Genomic DNA, 21,252 nt, shown 5'->3' with positions numbered 1-21,252 from the left:
GAGCAAAAAAATGGCGCACAGATTTTGTTCGTGGTGTCTCCTCCATACGTAGTAATATTATCTCAATGATTATACGTCGAATGTTTTGTCGAATTAAACATTATATTTATTGGAGAGATATTTCAACCAATTTTAACGTGAATTGTATGGTATTTAATTAAGTGTAAAAAGCCTTGGAACCTTATTTTGTGACTCAATTGAGGATAATTCTTAATTCCATTTGGCATTTATTATATTGAAGCATTTCAATAAAATACAAATGAATGCATTCTTTGCTTAATAGATACAAAGCTTCGGTGACAAATCATAAACTAATGAGAAATACATCACAATTGTTCAGAATTGTTTTGTGAAAACGCTTAATCTCTGGACGAGATAAAAGCGAGTCAACTCGTCACAGATAAAATAACCATCAACAGATTAAAAGATGAAGTTTTTGCACAGATAATAAAGCACTCATCGTAAACAAAACATTCTCGACTATGATACTTAGTTCCCAGAAGCGCGATCACTTTTTAATCTATTCTGTCGTAGTGAGGATAGAAAATGCAATCATAGGGCGAAAAAAATCCAGCTAAGTAATGTTAATTGGAAGTTCTTCGAAATCTTAACGATATTACTCAATTTAAAAATTCTTTGCAATTTTTTATGAGCTTTTAATTTATTTTGTATCGTCAATTAGCTTTGTAGAAAATGATAAGTATTTGCACTACACTATTGATTTTTTTATCGTGAATTTAATGGAAGGTAGGTAATGTAATTGAAGTAAACAAAGAGTGTATTAATATTATGTTCTGTCATTTTAATGACATTGCAACTATAATTAAGAAATAAAATTAGCTAGTTTCCGAGTAAATGATTTAGTTAAATAGGTAGGTATAGTTAAATTCTAAGGCAGTTATATTAAATATTAATAAAATTCCTTAGCAATAACGTCGCGATAAATCCATTTCCATATTTATCAAATTCTTCAGCTATAAAATTAAATAAAAATCAATCTTAATATCGTTCATTGGTCCTTGATGTGCGTAATGATCCTAAAAAGGTTATCGGTTAGACGTTCGCATAATGGCTCTATTGTCTTTGATTTACGATTGTTGACTGACACAGTAAATGTAAGAAGCAGTTCATGCACTTAGTATGAAGAAAACATTGTCATATACAATATTGTATAACGTATGGAAGGTTTAGATCTACGACACTTTTAGGAATAAATTATCTGTGCTAAATCATTGATGTTTCTCACATGTGTATCGGCTATAGAAGCGAAATTTTTTAATAAAGGAGATCACTTCATTCCTTATAGCATTAATTTAATGCTTTAAGCTTCATTCCTTGCGAAGTTTGAATATTTTATTACCAATATTGTTTTATGCTTTTATGTGTCAAATTCGTCGATTTTTTTTATTTCGTACCAGTTTATGCACACTATTTAGCAAAATTAACGCATAAAACCTTCAAACAGTCACATCAAAATTACAATAAAATCCCATGGAACTAAGAAATAAAGCAAATGATAGCAATCATAATGTCTCGATTTGTGACCGTAAGTCATTCGATGCATGATCGTAAAAAGTTAACGAGGCAATTTACTATAACACTAATCAAGCAGATGCATTGTGACTGTCACATTTTTTCCATCACATATCAAAAGGGCGGATCTACACAGAGCGACCAGAGGCCGTTGACCTCTTATTTCCAGACAGTTTACGCTGTGAATTGAACTGACTGGCAAATTCATATAATAAACTGACTGATCTGCTTCGCTCAGCACTTGCCTCGCGAGGCTGCCCTCTCTGTGGGGCCCTGCCTATAATCATGTAAATATATTATTGGAAAGAGATTATGTGAAAACTTGACAGAGTATCTATAATCTTCCTTATAAAAACAGGCAGAGTATGACACTCTGTTTCTATTTTTCCTGAGTGCAACTCTACAAAGGTAAGGTAGACCGATGTCTTCAAGGCAGACGTGATTATGAAGAAGGCTGTATCGCTGCAGACCATCAGGCAGTATAGGGACAAGCGTCTGCATATTATATGATAAAAAATACTCATGTTTTTTCTGTAACTGTTCAAACTTAGTAGTTAATTTCGTAAGAAAAAAATTTATGATCTTAAAAATACTTTTGATTTAGGAAACACAAATAGGTAACTTTTTCTTTAAAAAATCCAATATTAGTTCGTAGTTTACGTTTTATACATTTCATTGTAATTTTAAACAGACCTTTTTAGTGAAAGTGAAGAAAAGTTTGACTTCGCGTCCCGAGTTCTTTTAAAGGGATGAAAGAACTTTGAAAATTAAGTTATTACATAAGTTTAATAGCTTGTATGTTGTAAATATAGCTTTATATTAAGATCATGTTTTTCTCCGTCTAAAGATTTAGTAGATATCATATTATAAAAAAATGTTGTGTGGTTTTATGAAACCACAGTAAAAGTGAAACTGTTCGAACGGTTCCGAACACTGCTTTGTGTAGCGCATGTCGCTTGACGGTCGGCTGCCGAGTACCTACTCGTATACCTAGGTATACCTATACCTACTCGGCAGCCGCGATACACGCGACATGCGCTACACAGACCAAAAAGTTTGAGACGATGTAATAAAAGTTTCACTTTAAAATAATAAATATGACACGACATTATTTTTTCAAACTTATTCTAATAAGACTTGAAACCACGAGCTTGTATATAAAGCTTTCTCTATCTTTTTTTTTGCTCTATAAAAGCTTTATCGGTGTATTTATTTCCATTTCACAACAAATATGTGATATTCATTATGCCGAGAACGTGTCAGAAGTGAAACTTCTTTGGCAAGATACATAGACACCAAAATCGTCGCCTTACTCCATGACGTGACGGTGTTGCCATGACGCGATCTTGAAATTTTACTCTCAATGCGCCTAAAGAAGTTTCACTTCAATAACAAAAATATTACTGGTTCCAAGATTTAGTTTAAAAACTACGTAACAGATGAATCCGAAACTTCTAAAAATTTTAATGGGTATGGTATTTCCATTTCCTTTATAAGAAGTACAGTGTACAACATAATGTCCAGTACTTCACCTAACAACTGTTACCTGTATATTTCGAAATTCACCCACGCTCACGCTTCATTAATCACATTTTCGCTTGAACGCTCCCGACCGAACCAGCGTGTTTACATGGATAAATGCTAATTATGAAATGCTAAAATCGACTTAAAAGGTCAGCCTTTGAGGGTTTTATGTCACGCTATTAATAACTTATATCCTAGCCTGTACCACTATGTGCTATATATTTTTTTAAAGCGTGCTTAGAAAAACTTTTCATAAATTTTTATGTAATTTTTCCACACTTGACGTTTTATAAGAACATAAATGTATAGCTTATATTTAGAACATTTTAGGATTTTAGTAAAAAAGTATAGGACGGAACTGAGTTTTTTTTTCGCAAATTTGTTAAAACTTATTAATCTCCATCGTAGTTAAGCACCATGTTTGCTTCCAACTGGGTCAAACCTGAATATTGATTTGTAGTTTCCATTGTCACAACTTCTAAAGGACTATAACTTCTAAAGTAATTTATAGTGTACTAAAGAGTTAATAAATAAATAAAACTCTTTGAAATAATGCATTTTACACTAATAAACCATAAACCACTTTTATTCCCCATGTCCTGGCGTTTGTAACATGTATTCACATAAATAATCACAATTTCCTCATATAAGCCCTCCATAAGTTTATGATACGAATAAAATTCAACCGTTTTTCCTGGGTGTTAAGTTTCAAATTCCCTAATATTCATCTATCCCATCGTTTTCCTGAATACCGATGACCAATGTATCTGACACCACAGGAAAATGATGTAAATACAGTAAAGATTCTGGGAACTTAACTCCAGATAACTTAAAATTAAAGAACATTAAATACAATCTATTTACGAACAATTGGTTTTTTAACGAGTCTCATCAAAAAATGATTTAAATTTGCTAATGCTGATGTGTGATCAATCTATTTCTGCCAATACAGTAAATCTCTATAATTCTTAATATAACTTCGATCTTCGAACACATTCAGTAGGTACTTCTTTACAATGCCAATGCGATTATAACTACAATTTCCTGAACTAAATTGGATTATCATACCTAATAGATTAAAGACACATTACTCATATTATAGTCTACAAAATAAGGCTCATTAAATTATCAAACGATTCCGCGACTATTCATACATCGATTTTGTCGTTAATGGAACGTAATTAATCCATAATAATAAATTCATTGAATATAAACCGTAAGCAAATTAACTTTGAATTTAGATTCTGTAATTAGTAGGATAATTGGGGTCGCAAAATTATGTAATCATAATATGTGAATTTTGTTGTTATACTATCGTTTGTTACGTTCTGATTTTATTATTTAAAATTTTATTAATTTCACTCCTTTATACTACACACGCATAAACAAAATTATTATATTAAAAAGCTATTTGGAACTTTCAACAAAAGTTACGCATTCAAACAAAGAGAATTTTATATCAAATACATTTCATTGTTTTTGAAAATTAAATTACGGGCAGTTTCCAAACACGTGTGATCTAAAATGTTTAAAATTGGATTAAGTCATCGTCATTGATTTTGTCGATATTTCCTCTGGAGCACTGAGTGATAACATAGGATCTACATTTCAAACAGATATCTAGAACTGGAAAGTCACTTGTATCATAGAATATTATACATTATATAATATTTGTATTATATAATATTTGTATGCACGTGTAGGTTACATACCGGAAATCATTTTTATCTTTCTGCAATTTATTATATAAAATCTTATTAAATAGTTTCTTATTCAACGTTATAGTTTTTAATTTGTATAACATTACTTATTTGCTATTATCCAGTGACAATTTCCTCATGGTCCGGGAGCCAGCAGCAGATTTTATGACCAAGTTCCTCTCAAGCGGTAATTAGTAAAATGCATCAAAGTATAGTATTATGAAGCCTCGTGAACGTCAGCTGGAGCTCGGTTGGGGGGAAGAGCGGTTGTAGCCTCCCGTATCAGCTGACGGTTTTTCCACCAAGATACAGCCAGCTGACATATATATTTAACCACAGTTACATATAAGGTATCATCAGGTAAATTTTTGTTTGAGAGGAAATAACGGAAAATAAATTTTTCTTTAAATTTAACTTTCATGTTCGAGACACCAGCTGACGTATAATACACCATGTTGTAACCAGCTGACTATTTTTTTTCGTTGAGATATTGGGTTAGCTACAATTTGACAAATTTTTAGCTGAGAGGAAATGAATGAATGAATGTATTTTTTTTTCCTATGTGCGTGGGAGGCACCCCCCCAACCGAGCGCCAGCTGACGTTCACGAGGCTTTATAATACTATACTCTCATGCGTCTGACGAATTATCTCTTGAGAGGAAATAGTTAACCAAATTTGCACGTGGCTCCCTAACCATCAGAATCGATCTAAGAATGAAATCTCAGATAATAACTAGAACAAATAGACTTGTAATTTATTTATTTATTTATTTACGGCATACGCCAAACCATATATATATATATATATATATATATATATATATATATATATATATATATATATATATATATATAAAACTTAATTCTAAACTTATCACTATGTCCTTAGTTCTAGGTACCTCTTACATTCTTCACCTATCATTCCCATCCCTTTATGGATTGATTTTTATAGAATTGACATTGGTACCAAAACTACTTAGGACAACTACAACAGTTGACATTTTTTTAAATATCTGGTGAAAACGTAACTAACGTTTCGTTAACATGTTTATATAAGAAATGGTATATATAATATTGCATGGTTCAAAGGTCGGGGTTAATAAGTGACCTCATTCCGGCATCCCTTGAACCTTCCAAGGCTAAGGACGAAGTTAATTAGGCCGCAGTTCGCTCGCCAGATGGGAATATACGTTCTCTAGTTGGACTTGTGAATTAAAAATAATTAAAAGTTATATAAACTTTTTGTTTGATGCTAAATTAAAAGCTTATTATACATTCATAGTTGTATTAAGTAAATTTGTTTTAGAGTGGATAATCCTTACTATTACATACTAAGATTCTTCATACGATTCTCTGTCTAACATTTATCTAGAGAAATTTATTGAGACTTTGACAACTATGATAAGTTAGCTTGATCCCCGTAGGAAACACAAGTCATGATCTTGTAGCAAACAAACACCTTCAATTCACCTTATGCGAAGCAATAATATATGAATTATTTAAATTCTTTTAAATTATACATACAAATCGTTTTAAGCTCAGAAAAGAAGCGGCAATGTACTTATATGAAATTCACATTACTATTTAAATTATACTCAAATGTAACGCATCATCAATTAAATGTTATATTACTATACACAAAGCGTATTGCCTATCACTGTTTAGCCAGAATCAATTTGTTTGTGCAACGTCGAGCGGTTCATGTAAATATTTTGCTAACGCTACCGGTGTTGACAAAGCGACTAAACTTTCCGGTTGACATTTTTGCTGACGTCGCAATATAAACTAATTCGTTTCATATTTGAATGCAACGTGTATTTATTATTCCGTGAATGCAGAATTTTTATAAATTCATAGCTAACAGATATTTCTGGAATATGCATCGCTTATTCATTGCTTTCAAGACTTGATAGAATTTTTGTTTGTCCAAGATCTACAGAAAGCTGCAGCTGCAGAAACTCATACGTAGCTTAGAACTTATATCTAATTTAGTGTATAAATCTGAGAGTAGATATATGGCGCTTAAATTATATAGATAAATGTTAAAAAAACCTTATAAAAACTTTTACTCTATTTCTATAGTTCAGTATGTATTTTTCATTAATAATGTGTAAAGGTGGTAAATCTTCTAACATTATTTAATTTATGACTCTACATCTATATTATTATAAAACCATTCATCTCAATAAAATATACTTACGTTCTTAAAAAACATAACTACACATCTAGGATAAAACCTGTTAAACACAAAATAAACCCAGTTAAGTGAATATAAATATTAAATATTAAAAGCTAAAGCAAATAGCGCAATGTTTGGTTACTAATTTAAATGTATAACAACTTCAATGTATGCAACGTTCTAGATAAATAAATGAATTATTTACTTTATCGATCCTTGATTATGCTCGTTGGTCTAAGTATAAAGATGTAAGTTTTATATTAAAGAGATTTTATAGTTATATTACTAGCGGTTCGCCCCGGCTTCGCCCGTGGTACCTACATGTTTACGTTTTTTTTTCATAAAAACTATCCTATCTCTCAAGTTGGATCGAACTGCACATGTGTGCGAATTTTATTATAATCGGTTAAGTGGTTTAGGAGTCCATTGAGGACAAACATTGTGACACGAGATTTTTATATATTAAGATTACCGATCAAAACTCAATAGAGGAGCAAGCATCAGGGTTTTATTGAGTAAGTATCTAGTTGATTAGTTTTTATTGTTTTTAAATTTATTTCATACTATCGGTATTGTGGTATATACACTTAGCCTATATAATATATATGCACTTAGAGATAGAAATAGAAATAGAAATAGAAATAGAAAGCGTTTTATTTGCCACCATGTAACTCTTAGTAATTAATACACAAAACAGAAAAAAAAAAAAGATAGTAATGGAGGCAAAAAGGACTCCCCGTCAGCAAAGCAGCAACCATTATTTAAAATGTATTGCTGCACTGATTTTCAGAGGAGACCACGTGACTGTACAGATGCAATGATTCAGTATTAAAAGATACATATAATTATGGAAGTGTGTTTATGTAGCATAGGTAGAGAAAAAAATATAATGTGCACCTTAATTTTATTTTGCGAACAGTGGGAGAGTGTTAGATATTATATAAATACACAATAAAATACCTTAAAATGATCAATGGCTCAAATATGTGGCGACGGGCCGAACTCCTATCGGTAATTGCTTCTGATGCTGGAGCAACAAAAACCTCAGACGTTTTTTAAAACATGGCACTGAAGAAAGATTTCGTAAAGGGGGAGGTAAATTATTCCAGCACTTTGAAGCAGCATAACGGAAACTACCACGAAATGACGAAGAGAAATGTTGCGATAACTTAATGCTTCCGGAATTAGCGAACCTAGTATTATAATCATTTTTGGCCCAGTCAAGTTTATGATGCAAGTACGCAGGTTTACCGTTCTTAACAACACCGAACAAAAGTACGCTAAAATGTAGTTCTCTCCTGAAAGTCATAAATAGCGAGTTGGATTTGTTAAGAAATGGAGAGATATGCGCTCTTCGAGGGATACAATAGCAAAAACGCGCACAAGCATTATGGACTCTCCTAATTACGCGTTCGGTTCTTGCCAATAATCTTGTCCCATATAGTGCATCTGCATAATTAAATTTTGATAAGATCAAAGTTTCACAAAGCCTCACACGTAAATCTTCACTTAGAAAATCACGCACTTGATACAGAATTTTAAGCCTGTAAAAACAGTTCCTCGCTATTTCGTGAACGTGGTCCTCAAAACGCATACCATCATCCAGTATGACTCCTAAGTTACGCGTCGACACAACTCTCTCAATCGGTTCAGATTTAATGTGCAAAACTGGGTTATACGATAAAACTTTCTGGATCATCGTTTTTGTTCCCAACACCATAAATTTGGACTTCATTGGATTGAGAACTAGAGAGTTAGAGTCGGCCCAACTAGATATTCTATTTAAGTCATCGTTGATCTTTGCAATTACTAAATCAGTCTGGCTTGGATGAGATGAGATGTATAGCTGTAAGTCATCCGCGTATATATGATATTTACAGTATTTAATAGAATTAATGATATCTGCGGTGTAGAGTACAAATAAAATTGGTCCCAGGATCGATCCTTGTGGTACACCTCTAATTATTTCAAGTGGACATGATAATTTTTTCTCACCAGAGGATGTAGTAAGCTCCACAGATTGCGATCGACTAGATAAATAACTTTTAAACCAACTTACGGTCGCTGAGCTAAAGCCATAGAAGGATAACTTGGATAAGAGCATATTTATATTAATAGTTTCAAACGCACGAGAGAAATCAAGCAAAACCAAGATTGAGCTTTGACCTCTATCCTGTTCCGATATAATGTTGTCTATAACGTCAATTAGCGCAGTGGTAGTGCTGTGTGATTTTCTAAAGCCAGATTGATATATCGGTAGAATGCCATTCAGTTCCAAATAAGATTGGATCTGCTGGCACACCACCCTTTCCAAAACTTTTGAAAGACTGGGTAAGATGCTGATTGGCCTCAAGTCTTTCACGCTTTCTGGGTTCGTTTTTTTAGGAAGTGGACGGATTATGGCGTATTTCCAACAGTCCGGGAAAGTACAAGTCTCAATAGATTCAGAGAGATCATGTCCATATCAGCTGGTACTTATAGAGCATTCAGAGATTATAATATCAAACGATGAAATAATTTTTGAAATCGGTCCAGAAGTTCCTGTAATTAGCGCGGTCAAACAAACAAACTTTCAGCTTTATATATTTAAAGATATAGATAGCAAGGATGCTGTAGCTCATAGGATGTAGCACGTTTAGTAGCTCTAATAAATTATATCTTCAGTTGTTACACAATACTTACTGAAACAATTCAAATTACAGCTCACAGAGTGATTAGCAAATCCCCAATAATTTAACGATATCCGAAAGACTGGCTCTAATTAATAAACTTGAGAACCCGCTGCATACGAGTCAAGTTCCAACTTTACAAGACAGAGCAATTAAGCTCGAAACGCTTTGGGCTATCGAATGCTGTCCTTTATTATAGTTTATAATACACTTGTCGATGTCTTTGGCATCACTCGTATTCGGAATATAGGTGACCTTTGTTAAGTCGCGATCCTTCATCTTATTTCTTAAAAAATGTTAATGCGATGACGATTAATAAAAATAATGATTGGAAAGTTAAGCTCTACATGTAACTTTCAGTGTTAAACGTCATTTCAGACGGCAAACTTATAAAGGAATAGTAATCTATACTATCTATACTAATATTATAAAGCTGAAGAATTTATTTGTTTTTTTGTCGAGGAAGGCTATAGGCTATAATATATCATTACGCTAAGACCAACAGGAGCTGAGCAATGCGGGTGAAACCGCGCAGCACAGCTAGGAATTTAAATTAATTAAACTATATAGGGCTTGTATCACTTAAGCTAAAATGCAATTTGATAAAAATTTAATAAAAATGCAATTAGGATTTATGTAGATGTTTTTAAAACTGCCGAGACACTCAAAGTACCTCCTTTAAGTGTCTCTCCATTTTACAAAGACGATACATGCTACAAGGATTTATAAATTATACTGAACACTTATAAATTTATATATGTACTTTCAAATAATTAGTATGATATGAAAATATTCGCTATAAATTAAATAAGCCCTCTCATTTTTCAGAAACGTTACTTGAATATTGATACTTAAAACGATTTTTCGTATAAGAGCCAATTATTTCGTTTTTGTTCAAAAATATTAATGAAGAGAATTGGGGCATGATAACGACACTTACGCATGAAATATTATATGCATCAGAAAGCAAGTATATTAAATATTTTATAAAAGTATACAGATTACGGTAATATTTTAATGTTGACGCTCAATTAGCAAGTATGATACTTTTCCCTGAACTACTTTCTAGTTTTACATATTTCATTAATATGTCGTTGGTAAATTAACTTTCAAGTTAAAACACGTATAATAATAAATAATAAATCATATAATTTTGATATATAAAATCTACGAACTATAATATAATTTGAACTATAAATCTCTAATTTCTTTGGTAGAGATAGCGTCCCTACTCCCTATATCTATAAGTTTTCTTGGTGAATACTATGAACAAAAGTTCGTAATATGTGGGCATAGAAAGTCAATCACTTTAAAGAGAAGATCAGAGAAATATGTCCTTTATAACGTCAAAAGTTTGTGTTTAGGTTTATGTAGAGCAAGTGAAGTCCTTGAACGGAATTAATTTATGGTGTGAAATGTACATCCTATAAAAAGTATTTTCTAAAATCAGTTCAATAGATCCAGAGATAACCCCTTACAAACTTACGAACTCATAATCATTACCTCTTTATAATGTTAATATAGATAATTGACATATATTAAATGCCCTATAGATACGAGACTTCACACATAGACAATCTTCATTAAATCTAACACATAGAGGTTCAAATTGTAACTTTTTCAGCGGAAGTCAACATCCCAAGAGGATATGAGAAACCTACATAGCAAATTACATGTTCTCGATAGTTCCTGGCAATTTCCTACCAGTCTATATATTTTCTTCGACAGACTGAAGCTGTCATGATAAGATTAAATAGAATTTTTTGAATTTATTGCACGCCTCATAAGCGAAGCGTTGAGGTGGGTACTACTGTCACTTCGCGCAAAACATCTGATTTTTCAAACTTAAAATGTCTTTATGTATCATACATTGCACTTGTAAGATAATACATACACACACATATTAAGAAAAAACACTATTTTTAAGATTCATGATATTTTTGATGTCATTTTTGTTATTTAAACTAGTTAAAAAACAGTTTAAAAAAGTTCTGTCTTGGACGTCCGTGTGTCTGTATGTGCGGAGGATTTTCTTGTTAACACGATAGCGACCGAAATACTTTACTAATCGAGTCTTTTTTTTTCTCTTACGCTTGAGTATACTCAGGAATAGAACCCTTTCATTTTTCAGGGTCTGATTCGATGTGGTTTAATTGTTATTAAATAAACAAAAATAATAATAAATAAATAATTATTAAAAAAAAAATTATGAGGCGTGCACTTTTGGATTTTCCAAATTATTTTTACATTATCCTCACTGTAATAAACTCATGTAATCATTATAACCAAAAACTAATAATTTCTCAACCTAAATTTCGCCAGCGTGGAAAACGCTTTAAACTCTATAATAGATAGGAAAAAAGTTATATATTTTTTTTAATTAGCCATGCAGTTTTGCATTAGTTCATAATGTTGTGACTAATGAAAATAGTATCACATTTATGTAACATACTATTATTATAAATAAAAGTTATTATGCTACATTTGAAAATTGAAATACATATCTCGCTATTACATCATGTGATATCTCTTATTATGATAGAAGATAAGATAGGCTTGATAAAAAGTATTAATCACACTTAAAAAAGAATATCGAAATACAAGGATCCACTGTGACTTTACGATCTGACAAATAATATTTAACATAATATCTACCAGCATAATATGAAATCCATACTAATTGTAATATTATAAAGCTGAAGAGTTTATTTGTTTGTTTGAACGCGCTAATCTCAGGAACTACTGGTCCGATTTGAAAAATTCTTTCAGTGTTAAAAAGCCCATTTATTGAGAAAGGCTTTAGATTTATATCATCACGCGAAGCAATGCGGGTAAAACCGCGGGGCAGAGCTAGTCTTAGATTAAATGGTTCAGTAGTCTTTTGACGATAGAGCAACAATCGCCGTCACAACTAATATCTATTCAAATCTTTCGAATTTATAGGTACCATAAATTACATCACATGTCTATACAATAATTAATTATGAATAATATTAATAAGTGCTTTTGCAACATTTTTATCATTACGATAAGAAATATGTTTACCGTTGTTATTAATTAAAACACTTTTGATACAGTTAAAAGGTTATTCGCATTGCTTCCAGTTATATATAAATTCATATATCAAGTAATTTATTTTACATTAAATAGTTTTTCATTAATTCTATGAGTCACGAAACACTAGTTTTTGCATATTTTTTAAGACTCTACATTCATAAATTACGACATAACGATTTGTTTCTAAAACTTAAAATTAGCATTTATTTTTTACAACACTTAATATTAATCTATGTGATTAATATTAATATTAATCACATAGATTAGTCATTAAATGTTTTGTATATGGTTTTAAAACAAAAAAATCTTACTAAAGAATTTTTCTAATTAGCAGCGACCTTTCAATCATAAAACGGAACATAACACCACTGGACGTAACATCCTATCAATATTATGTTTGTACAAGTCATAGTCTGCACATATGCATTTACAAAGGATAAAGTTACATTATCACTATGGAAATCTTAACAATGAATGATAACATTATGTAACAATCAAAGAACTATAAAACTTAATGACATGTAACACAAAGATCAATTTTGTAAATGCCGTAATGCACGTTAACAATAACAATAAAAATACGTCTCTCATAACACACGTGCTCTAAACAAATGTACCATTATAGTCACTTACCGTATCTAGAGATAAAATAGTTAGTAGGTAATATTTGCTTGTTGCTAGCAAACGACAATTCACGCGGTCAAAACTCCATTTCCTGTCCTTTTCACACACTCACCTTTAGTTTTATTACCTTACAGTGGCATTCAAAGTTTTTGTTTGCCATTTTATCATTCAAATAACTTTACTCCTTTTCCATTCAATGTAAACTATTTGCATATTCCATTAATTTTTTATGGCTAACGTTGAGTTGTCAATAGATAAGTTTTGGCGTTTTTGTTACTTTTATAACGCTCATAAAACACTTACCGCTTCAGAAAAGGCGCTTTTCGGCCGTCTAGCTGGAGTCCCATTCATCCTTGACACGACAAAACAAAATCAGCCAATGAGATCGCACCAAACTTTTCACGGACACTTGTAGAGTTCACTGTCAAACACATGGGCTTCGCACACGCGAGGTCGTTACATTTGACTCCGAGTCGGGAATGTGCACTTAATTCGATCGATGACTTCATGCAATTATTTGTTGATAAGTTATCGAGAGCGGAGAGAAATGTGGAACCGGTTGCGGCGTGAGTCGACGAGAGGTCCAAGCCGCGGTCGGAGTATGACTGGCTCGTAGGTATCGCAGCCGGTCCGGCCGCGTTTTAAACTCACGCCATACATTTTTTGTAGAGAATCTTTTAGAGGTTATGTTACCGGCTCACCCTAACTTTTTAACATCGGATCTAACTTATGAATTTAATTGCACGTCAGCCACTTCTCTATATTTAGATCAGCCGGTGCGTATGAGCGGTGACGTCACGCTATTACCTTCGAGATAAAGAATGGAGTTACGGAGACGGTATCGGCTCTTGAATAAACATTACGGTTGCACTGTGTTATCGAAAAGGTGGATTAATGGAATGAAAATAAAATGTCACGACGCGATTGTTGACATTGTGCGAAACGTGTTTCATTTTTTTCTTAAAATATCTTGCGTTTTTAAAGCATTCTTTTACATTGTTGGTGCATAGTTTATGTTAGGACAAAATTTTATTAATTTTGTTATAATTACTATTCATAAAAACATTTGACAATCACTGACAAATCCTAGTTTTAAAAACATAATATGTATAATGTATGTTTTTTTCTCTCTCTCTCAGGTGGTTTTAACATAAAAAAAAACTTTTATATTCCCTAAACATTGGCAGACGAAATAAAATACAATAAACGTTACACTCATCTTGGATAAATACATAACTTTAAATCTCGCTAGAAGTTGGGAAAGGCTTGGATTTATAGGATGGTGAAAGTTGCATTCAAATTGGGTCGGCAGTACTTGTATATATTGTATACTTGTTATAAATAGATTCTTGTATAAATATGGTTTGGTCTGTTTAGTGGTGTTACAGTAAGTTTTACATATGGTGATTTATTTACGTTAGACTAAAGTGTAACTGAGACTTTTATGTCAATATCCTAAATTGGAAGAGGCGTTATAAATATTTTAATCCACACATAGTAGAGCACCTAATAATTGACCAATTTATATTTTTATTGTGATACTTTGATCAAGTTTTTGTGATGGAAATTGGTAATAAATAATAATCTAAATGCGAATATAGCTGGAGTTTCTTTGCATAAACGCGCTAATCCCAGGAACCATGGGTTCCATTTGAAAAAAAAATCATTGTTAGATACCTAGTTGATTTCAACAGCAGAAGCTAAGAGCGGAGAATGCGGGTAAAACCGCGGGGAACAGCTAGTTACTTATATGAGTATTCACTATTCACATCATGTAGTCGTAGATTTACTGTATCTTAAATAACATTGGGAGTATAACAAGGATCATTTTAACAGCTTTCAAACAGATTAGGAGTGCTCGAAAGAAAAAACATATAGCAAAAAGTTTCGCTTCATGTGTTTGGTTTATGTGAATTCCGAAAATCGATATCTTCTTACAGTATGATTTGAATTTTGAATTTGAATTTGAAATACAATTTCTTACTAATCGATTGAACCGATCTTACTTCACTGCGATACATATATGTACATATATCTCGATAATTATACATATGTATATGAATTTGGGGACGTTTTGTTTATAACAGCTACTAGTTATTATTCTGTGACTTAATGCATTTATCGGAATATATATAACCTTACTCCATTTGATACGATATTATCCGTGATATCATTTGATAAGGAATATAATATATAGTGTTTGCAGATAATAATTATTGACACCCATTATTTTTTATCTGTAGATTAATTTTATTAGGTAGAAGAAGTATCGATACAAGCTGCGCTGAAATATTTCAATGCATATACCTACCTAGCAACAACTATAAACATCCAACTATACGAAGGTAGTCTGTGTAAGGTGGCTCTATTATGTATTTGAAAAGAATATTTAAATAATATACTAGTTGTAGTATGTTCCTGTTCCCACCGCCTGTCTTCGTCTGTCACATAAGCTATATAACTGCCAAGCATCATCAAATTCCGTTCAGTGGCTTTCGCATGAAAGATTAACAAGCTTAAATACGGATTTACGCGACAGTGTCTAAAATGGATCGTCATTCTTTAATTGCAACAATTGATAAATAATAATTGTAGAATCGAAAGAGCGATTAAGATATCCATAATTATACATATCATAGAAAAAGTCAGATTCTTCTTAAAATTTAATGCTAACCTTTAAAAATAGAGAAATATGTAGAGTTTGTGGTTTATCTTTCATTAAGGTTGGAAGAGAGAAGCTAAAAGCTATGTCACATTTCCCTCCTAGTAGAAATAATATATTTTCCCATATGACATTTCCAAACGAAGGAAAAGTACGAAAAATACCTCACAAAGGAAAAGTACCTCACAATTTGCTCAAAGAGAATTTCGTATAGCAACCCTTTTCATTGACCTCCGTTGCAATATTAATTATAGTAAAGTCCTAAGTAAACTGTATTGATTTGAATTAAATATACAACCCGGAAAGGGGACTGTATGAACAGAGGTATTAACTTACAGACTGTGAATGTATACGTATAAGCCACATAATGTATTTTTATTTATTTAATGATGATATTACTTAAACAATTATACCAGTATAGATAGTTTGAAAGAACAACGAATAACTTACATATAACCAATAAAAAACTGAAAATAAATATTTCAATAATGTTAAAAAAACATTAGAAAATCCGAAATTCAATACAATGATGTGTTCGATTATGTTAAATTTAGAAGATCACAAAAACTTTAAAATAATCGTTATTTATTAGTATATCATAAGATTATTAACAATTACAGTATATTGCTTGTTTTTATCATAAAAGGCACTGAAATTTATCTAGATCATAGAAAGCCTAGTCGTACCTCTTACGAAGCCGGTTAAGCTTCATCTAGGTGCGGTGAAAGTTGCGCTTTCTTACCGCCTTATTAAACTTTAAAGGATGCTTTAGTACATGATATGTAATAAAATGTAATTGTTTTAATGAGTTGTAAGACTATATTATAATGCAGAAACGGTAAAAGCTTATCTTCAAATAAACAATAAGTGAACTCCTTATTCGAATATATGCTCTAATTATATCAGTATATGTTTAGTGTATCGATATCAATAAACTACAATTTTTGATATTTGAATGTATTCAAATAATTTTTGTTCATGATTTATATTAGGGGAACATAATTATATGTACAGATGAATAGCATTAAAATATATAATGTAATTCCAAATTGAATTTAACGTTAGTGGAAACAATTAATCGGCTCTATAATTTAAATGGACGCGTAGATTTTTATTTTTACTTAATAAATTTTCGTGTGTGGAACTGTTTAAATAATAATTAAATATTTTTTTGGAATTACATCCCAATTATATGGAATTTTTATATTCGAGATGACATTTACTCTATCTATAGCGTAACTTTAAATAACTATTTCTTTTTAGATTTCAGTTAATAGATTCGATCGTTTCTTGTTCACATTTGTTTTTTTATGTAAAAATTATTTCAATAAGGGCATTGAGCAATGTATAAAACAGTAATCGACAAAAACACAAGTAAGACACAGAGAAATATTTATTTCATATAAAACATTACCTGGCGTTATAAATGGTATACTTATATATAATGACTATTATTTGCTCCCATGTTCTATGGCACGGTCAAACTAACGGGGCTAACAGTACTGTGATAATGTACATTTAATAAACAGCTTATGACGGATCTGGCCAAGTATTTAATCAATTTCAGACGTGATACACTTTCTTAATACGCAACGCGAAAGTAATTTCATTTGTTTATTTAATATGGTAAAGGAGGACGCGAATTAAAGTTATTTTAATAAATTGCGTTTATAAAAAGGAAATATATTTTGTTAATATGTATTGAATATGCTAAAAAAGTACTGAACCGATTTTAATGAGCATGTCACTAATAGAAAGCTAAATTATTATTGTTAGAAGTAATGGACTAAGTATATTTTATTTCGCTTTTATCCTGGATCAGCCTGGGTGGAGTCATGACGCTAAATATAAATACATAATATATTATTAACATTTCTCATACATAAAACTTTATATCTTCAACAGTAAGACTAAAAATTTTTTCTTAAACAAACTCCTTTTTAGCTTATAGCTTTTTAGCGCTATCAAATGTTTTATTTGTTTTTATGATGTGTTAAGTGTCGTTATTGATAAATAAAACAGATATTTGTTTGGCAAAATCTTTTAAAGATAATATAGTCCATTTATGTTTTCATTAACCTGTGTACCTACCGGAGCTGACCTTTCTGTTTATACATTGTGTTGTATATATTTTACTAGCTGTGCTCCTCGGTTTTACCCGCAGTTCTGTTGGTCTTAGCGAGATGATATAAATATAATAAATATTATCTTACAAGTGCAATGTATGATACATAAAGACATTTTAAGTTTGAAAAATCAGATGTTTTGCGCGAAGTGACAGTAGTACCCACCTCAACGCTTCGCTTATGAGGCGTGCAATATAAATATAATAAAATAGCTTTCCTCGATGTATGGGCTATCTAACATCGAAATAATTTTTCAAATCGGACCAGTAGTTCCCGAGATTAGCGCGTTCAAACAAACAAACTCTTCAGCTTCAATTTTAAATATTTAACATAAAATAATCGCCGCTCTGTTCATAAAATTCTTGGTGATTTTATTTCCTGTATTTTAACGTTTTTTCTTTAAGAAACTGTATAAAGAACTATGTAATGTATGTATGTATGATTGATGTACGTGTCTTAAAGAATAAAGAATTTTTTTTTTAGTTTTATAATAGACTATTCCACGATGATCTAAAACATTATAACTAATGTAGGAGATGTGTGCTCTCACGATTGACTCACAAGTTCTTAGAATATTTTAGAGGCGCCGCAGCAATGCAACCCGCATGATAAGAACCTTCTAGAATCGAAGCGAATACTAATCGAACACGTACTTGTGTAAGAATTTTTGCAGAATTAAATTATCTGTTATTGCTTGAACGTGTTGCAGAGACTGCATACCCGGATTTCATATGTAGTTTTGGCCCGCGATTGAAGAACCAGTATGTGTTGACCTTCCATTTGTATTACAGTTCGAAGGTGGGACAGACTAAGTTGTTTTGGTCCTTGTTTACCGTTTCACTGTAGAAACCATATAGAATATGGTCTACGTTCTCATGTGTGGCGATATAATAGAAATACAAAATATCTAAGAATTAAATGTTGGAGCTTTCTGAACTTAAAAACAAATTGTTTCTAATTTAATTTTGACCTAATTCTGGTAGGACGAATCTCATTTAGAAAATACAGAATAAATAAGACTGCATTTTAGAAAAATAAATCAAACATTGTTTGATAGAAATTACAAAGACCCCACAGGAACCAATTTTTCCCTTCATTCAAGAAAAAACTAATTTTGAATTTAAAACAGCAGCAGCATTGTTAATAACTACATCACATGATTCCTGCCCTTCTTAAAAGGTAACCATACCACAAGAACTTCCAAACTATTTCAGAAAAAAATCTTCCAAACATCTGGTTTTCGCGGATCCTTGCACCTTGCATTTATTTGGCGCCTGGTGACGGAACATTTCTCAGAACTTGTTTCAAGTTAAATGACTCAAACAGAGCGATGACGTCGTTATTTTGCATTGCTTAATAAATGGATGCGCTCTCGTTATAATGACGAGAGGTATTCAAAACAACCATAGAAAAGGCTGCTTATTACCATGCTATACCTCCAATTCGCGTCGTCTGCATATAATACGTAAATTGTACCTTTGCTTGTTAGTGAATAAGTCGATATTATATCTCTCAATGTTATAGTAGGATCATGAAACATAAATAATATGTATTTACAAATTCTATACTAATTATTCTATCTAATATCTAACTAAAAGCGCTACTCTATTGTGACATCTAAATTGAAAGAACAACTTTAAAGATTCTACACTATTTCTTACCTACATTGCATAACTTACCGTCTCATCTTGTTCTACATTTAACAAAGATATTGTAAATGACTAATTTCTTATTTGTGTATGTGTAATTTTCAAAGGAAAAATGCAAATTTTTAAACAAACATCATGACCTTTGCACAATTATTTTAGTCAGAGGATGAATTCAATAAAGTATAGGTTAATCATTATGTACATATACAGATGATTATGTTTGTATGGTTTATTATTAATTTAGAACTCTTTGTCACTAAAAGTTCAAGAAGGCCTCACAAGAATTTGTTTTGTCACATTTTTCAATAATACTGCGATCCTATTCATCGTAATATAATAAAAATGTTAATATCTGTAATCTTATATATAAAAATGAATCGCAAAATGTGTTGGTAAGCGCATAACTCGAGAACGGCTGAACCGATTTCGATAATTCTTTTTTTATTATATTCCTTGAAGTACGAGGATGGTTTTTATGTAGAGAAAACGTAAACATGTACCACGGGCGAAGCCGGGGCGGACCGCTAGTAGTGATATATAAATGATTCAGAAGTCAAATTCTCAAGGCTTTCAAGAAATTATATGTATTATGTTTTGATTTCTTTGACGTATCCGAAATTACAATTTGTAGGTACTAAATTTACCTAGCATCTGCTGTTACCTTAACTAAATAAGCAAGCTTTGCTTTATTTTTCCAGCATATATTCTTGTCCTTTGCGTAGAGAAAATTCAGGGAAAATATATTAAGAGACAGGATCAAATGTAAGACGGGTCTTCGCAATTGCTTCTCACAGAACATTCTGGTTTACGAAGAATATATAATATTAAGATCAGCCCACGGTAACGCAAGCTTTGAGCATGAGCATGAAGCAATTACTTGATGCACTCTAGTAGAGAAAGTAAAACCTTACTGAGATCGTTTGCATTGCAGGAAATAAAATAGGGAAAGACGACTATTATTGTTATTTTATCAATCTCTAAAATTTTGCAACTGGAATAAGTTTTTGAAATATTATATTCCCTAAATATTTCAGTAAGCTATTGAAATCGTTTAGAATGATCAATATTTACAGGTAATGTAGGTATGTATAATTGATATCTGTTATCATTTTTTTTAGTTTAAGAGTTAAATTTATAAACCATCAAAATACCTACATCAAATTAGATTACCGCATACCACTTGTATGATAGCCTGAAATTTGCAATGCTTATTCAACACGATTTAATGCAGATTGCTGCGGCATACGGGAACCGAATCACATTCCACGTATTGTGCTTCATCATATTGTGCTTTAATTCATTCTATTTAATACTAGCTAACTTGTCCCGGCTTTGCCCGAGTTGAAACGGAAAGACCGCATTCTGCGGGCAACGCATTTATAGGCTCCACCTCTGCAAATGTTCATGAGTATCACTGTATCAGTGATCGCTTACCAGACGAGCCAGCTTGCTTGGTATTATATAAAAAATAAAAAATAAACCCTAATTATAAAGCATATTGCACTCGAAAATACGATAGTTAGGCATTC

The 21,252-nt window shown here is 31.7% G+C and overlaps 1 protein-coding gene across 1 annotated transcript in view; it reads right to left on the bottom strand.

Annotated features, from left to right (window-relative positions):
• The window catches only part of Lmpt (four and a half LIM domains protein limpet), a 133,031-nt gene extending 119,133 nt beyond the window's left edge, over positions 1–13,898 (bottom strand). The window contains exon 1 of the mRNA XM_089700509.1: positions 13,590–13,898. Within this exon, the coding sequence (XP_089556635.1) occupies positions 13,590–13,637 (48 nt within the window). The 5' untranslated portion in view covers positions 13,638–13,898. The remainder of the gene's footprint in view (positions 1–13,589) is intronic.
• Positions 13,899–21,252: the final 7,354 nt, after the last annotated feature.

The sequence above is a fragment of the Colias philodice genome, chromosome 11 (genome assembly GCF_061535455.1).
Source record: "Colias philodice isolate Cphi_HAF_F1 chromosome 11, ilColPhil1 Martin Lab GWU primary, whole genome shotgun sequence".
Classification (NCBI taxonomy): domain Eukaryota; kingdom Metazoa; phylum Arthropoda; class Insecta; order Lepidoptera; family Pieridae; genus Colias; species Colias philodice.
The sequence above is the reverse complement of the archived record's forward strand: the minus strand, read 5'-3'. Positions and strand labels throughout refer to the sequence as shown.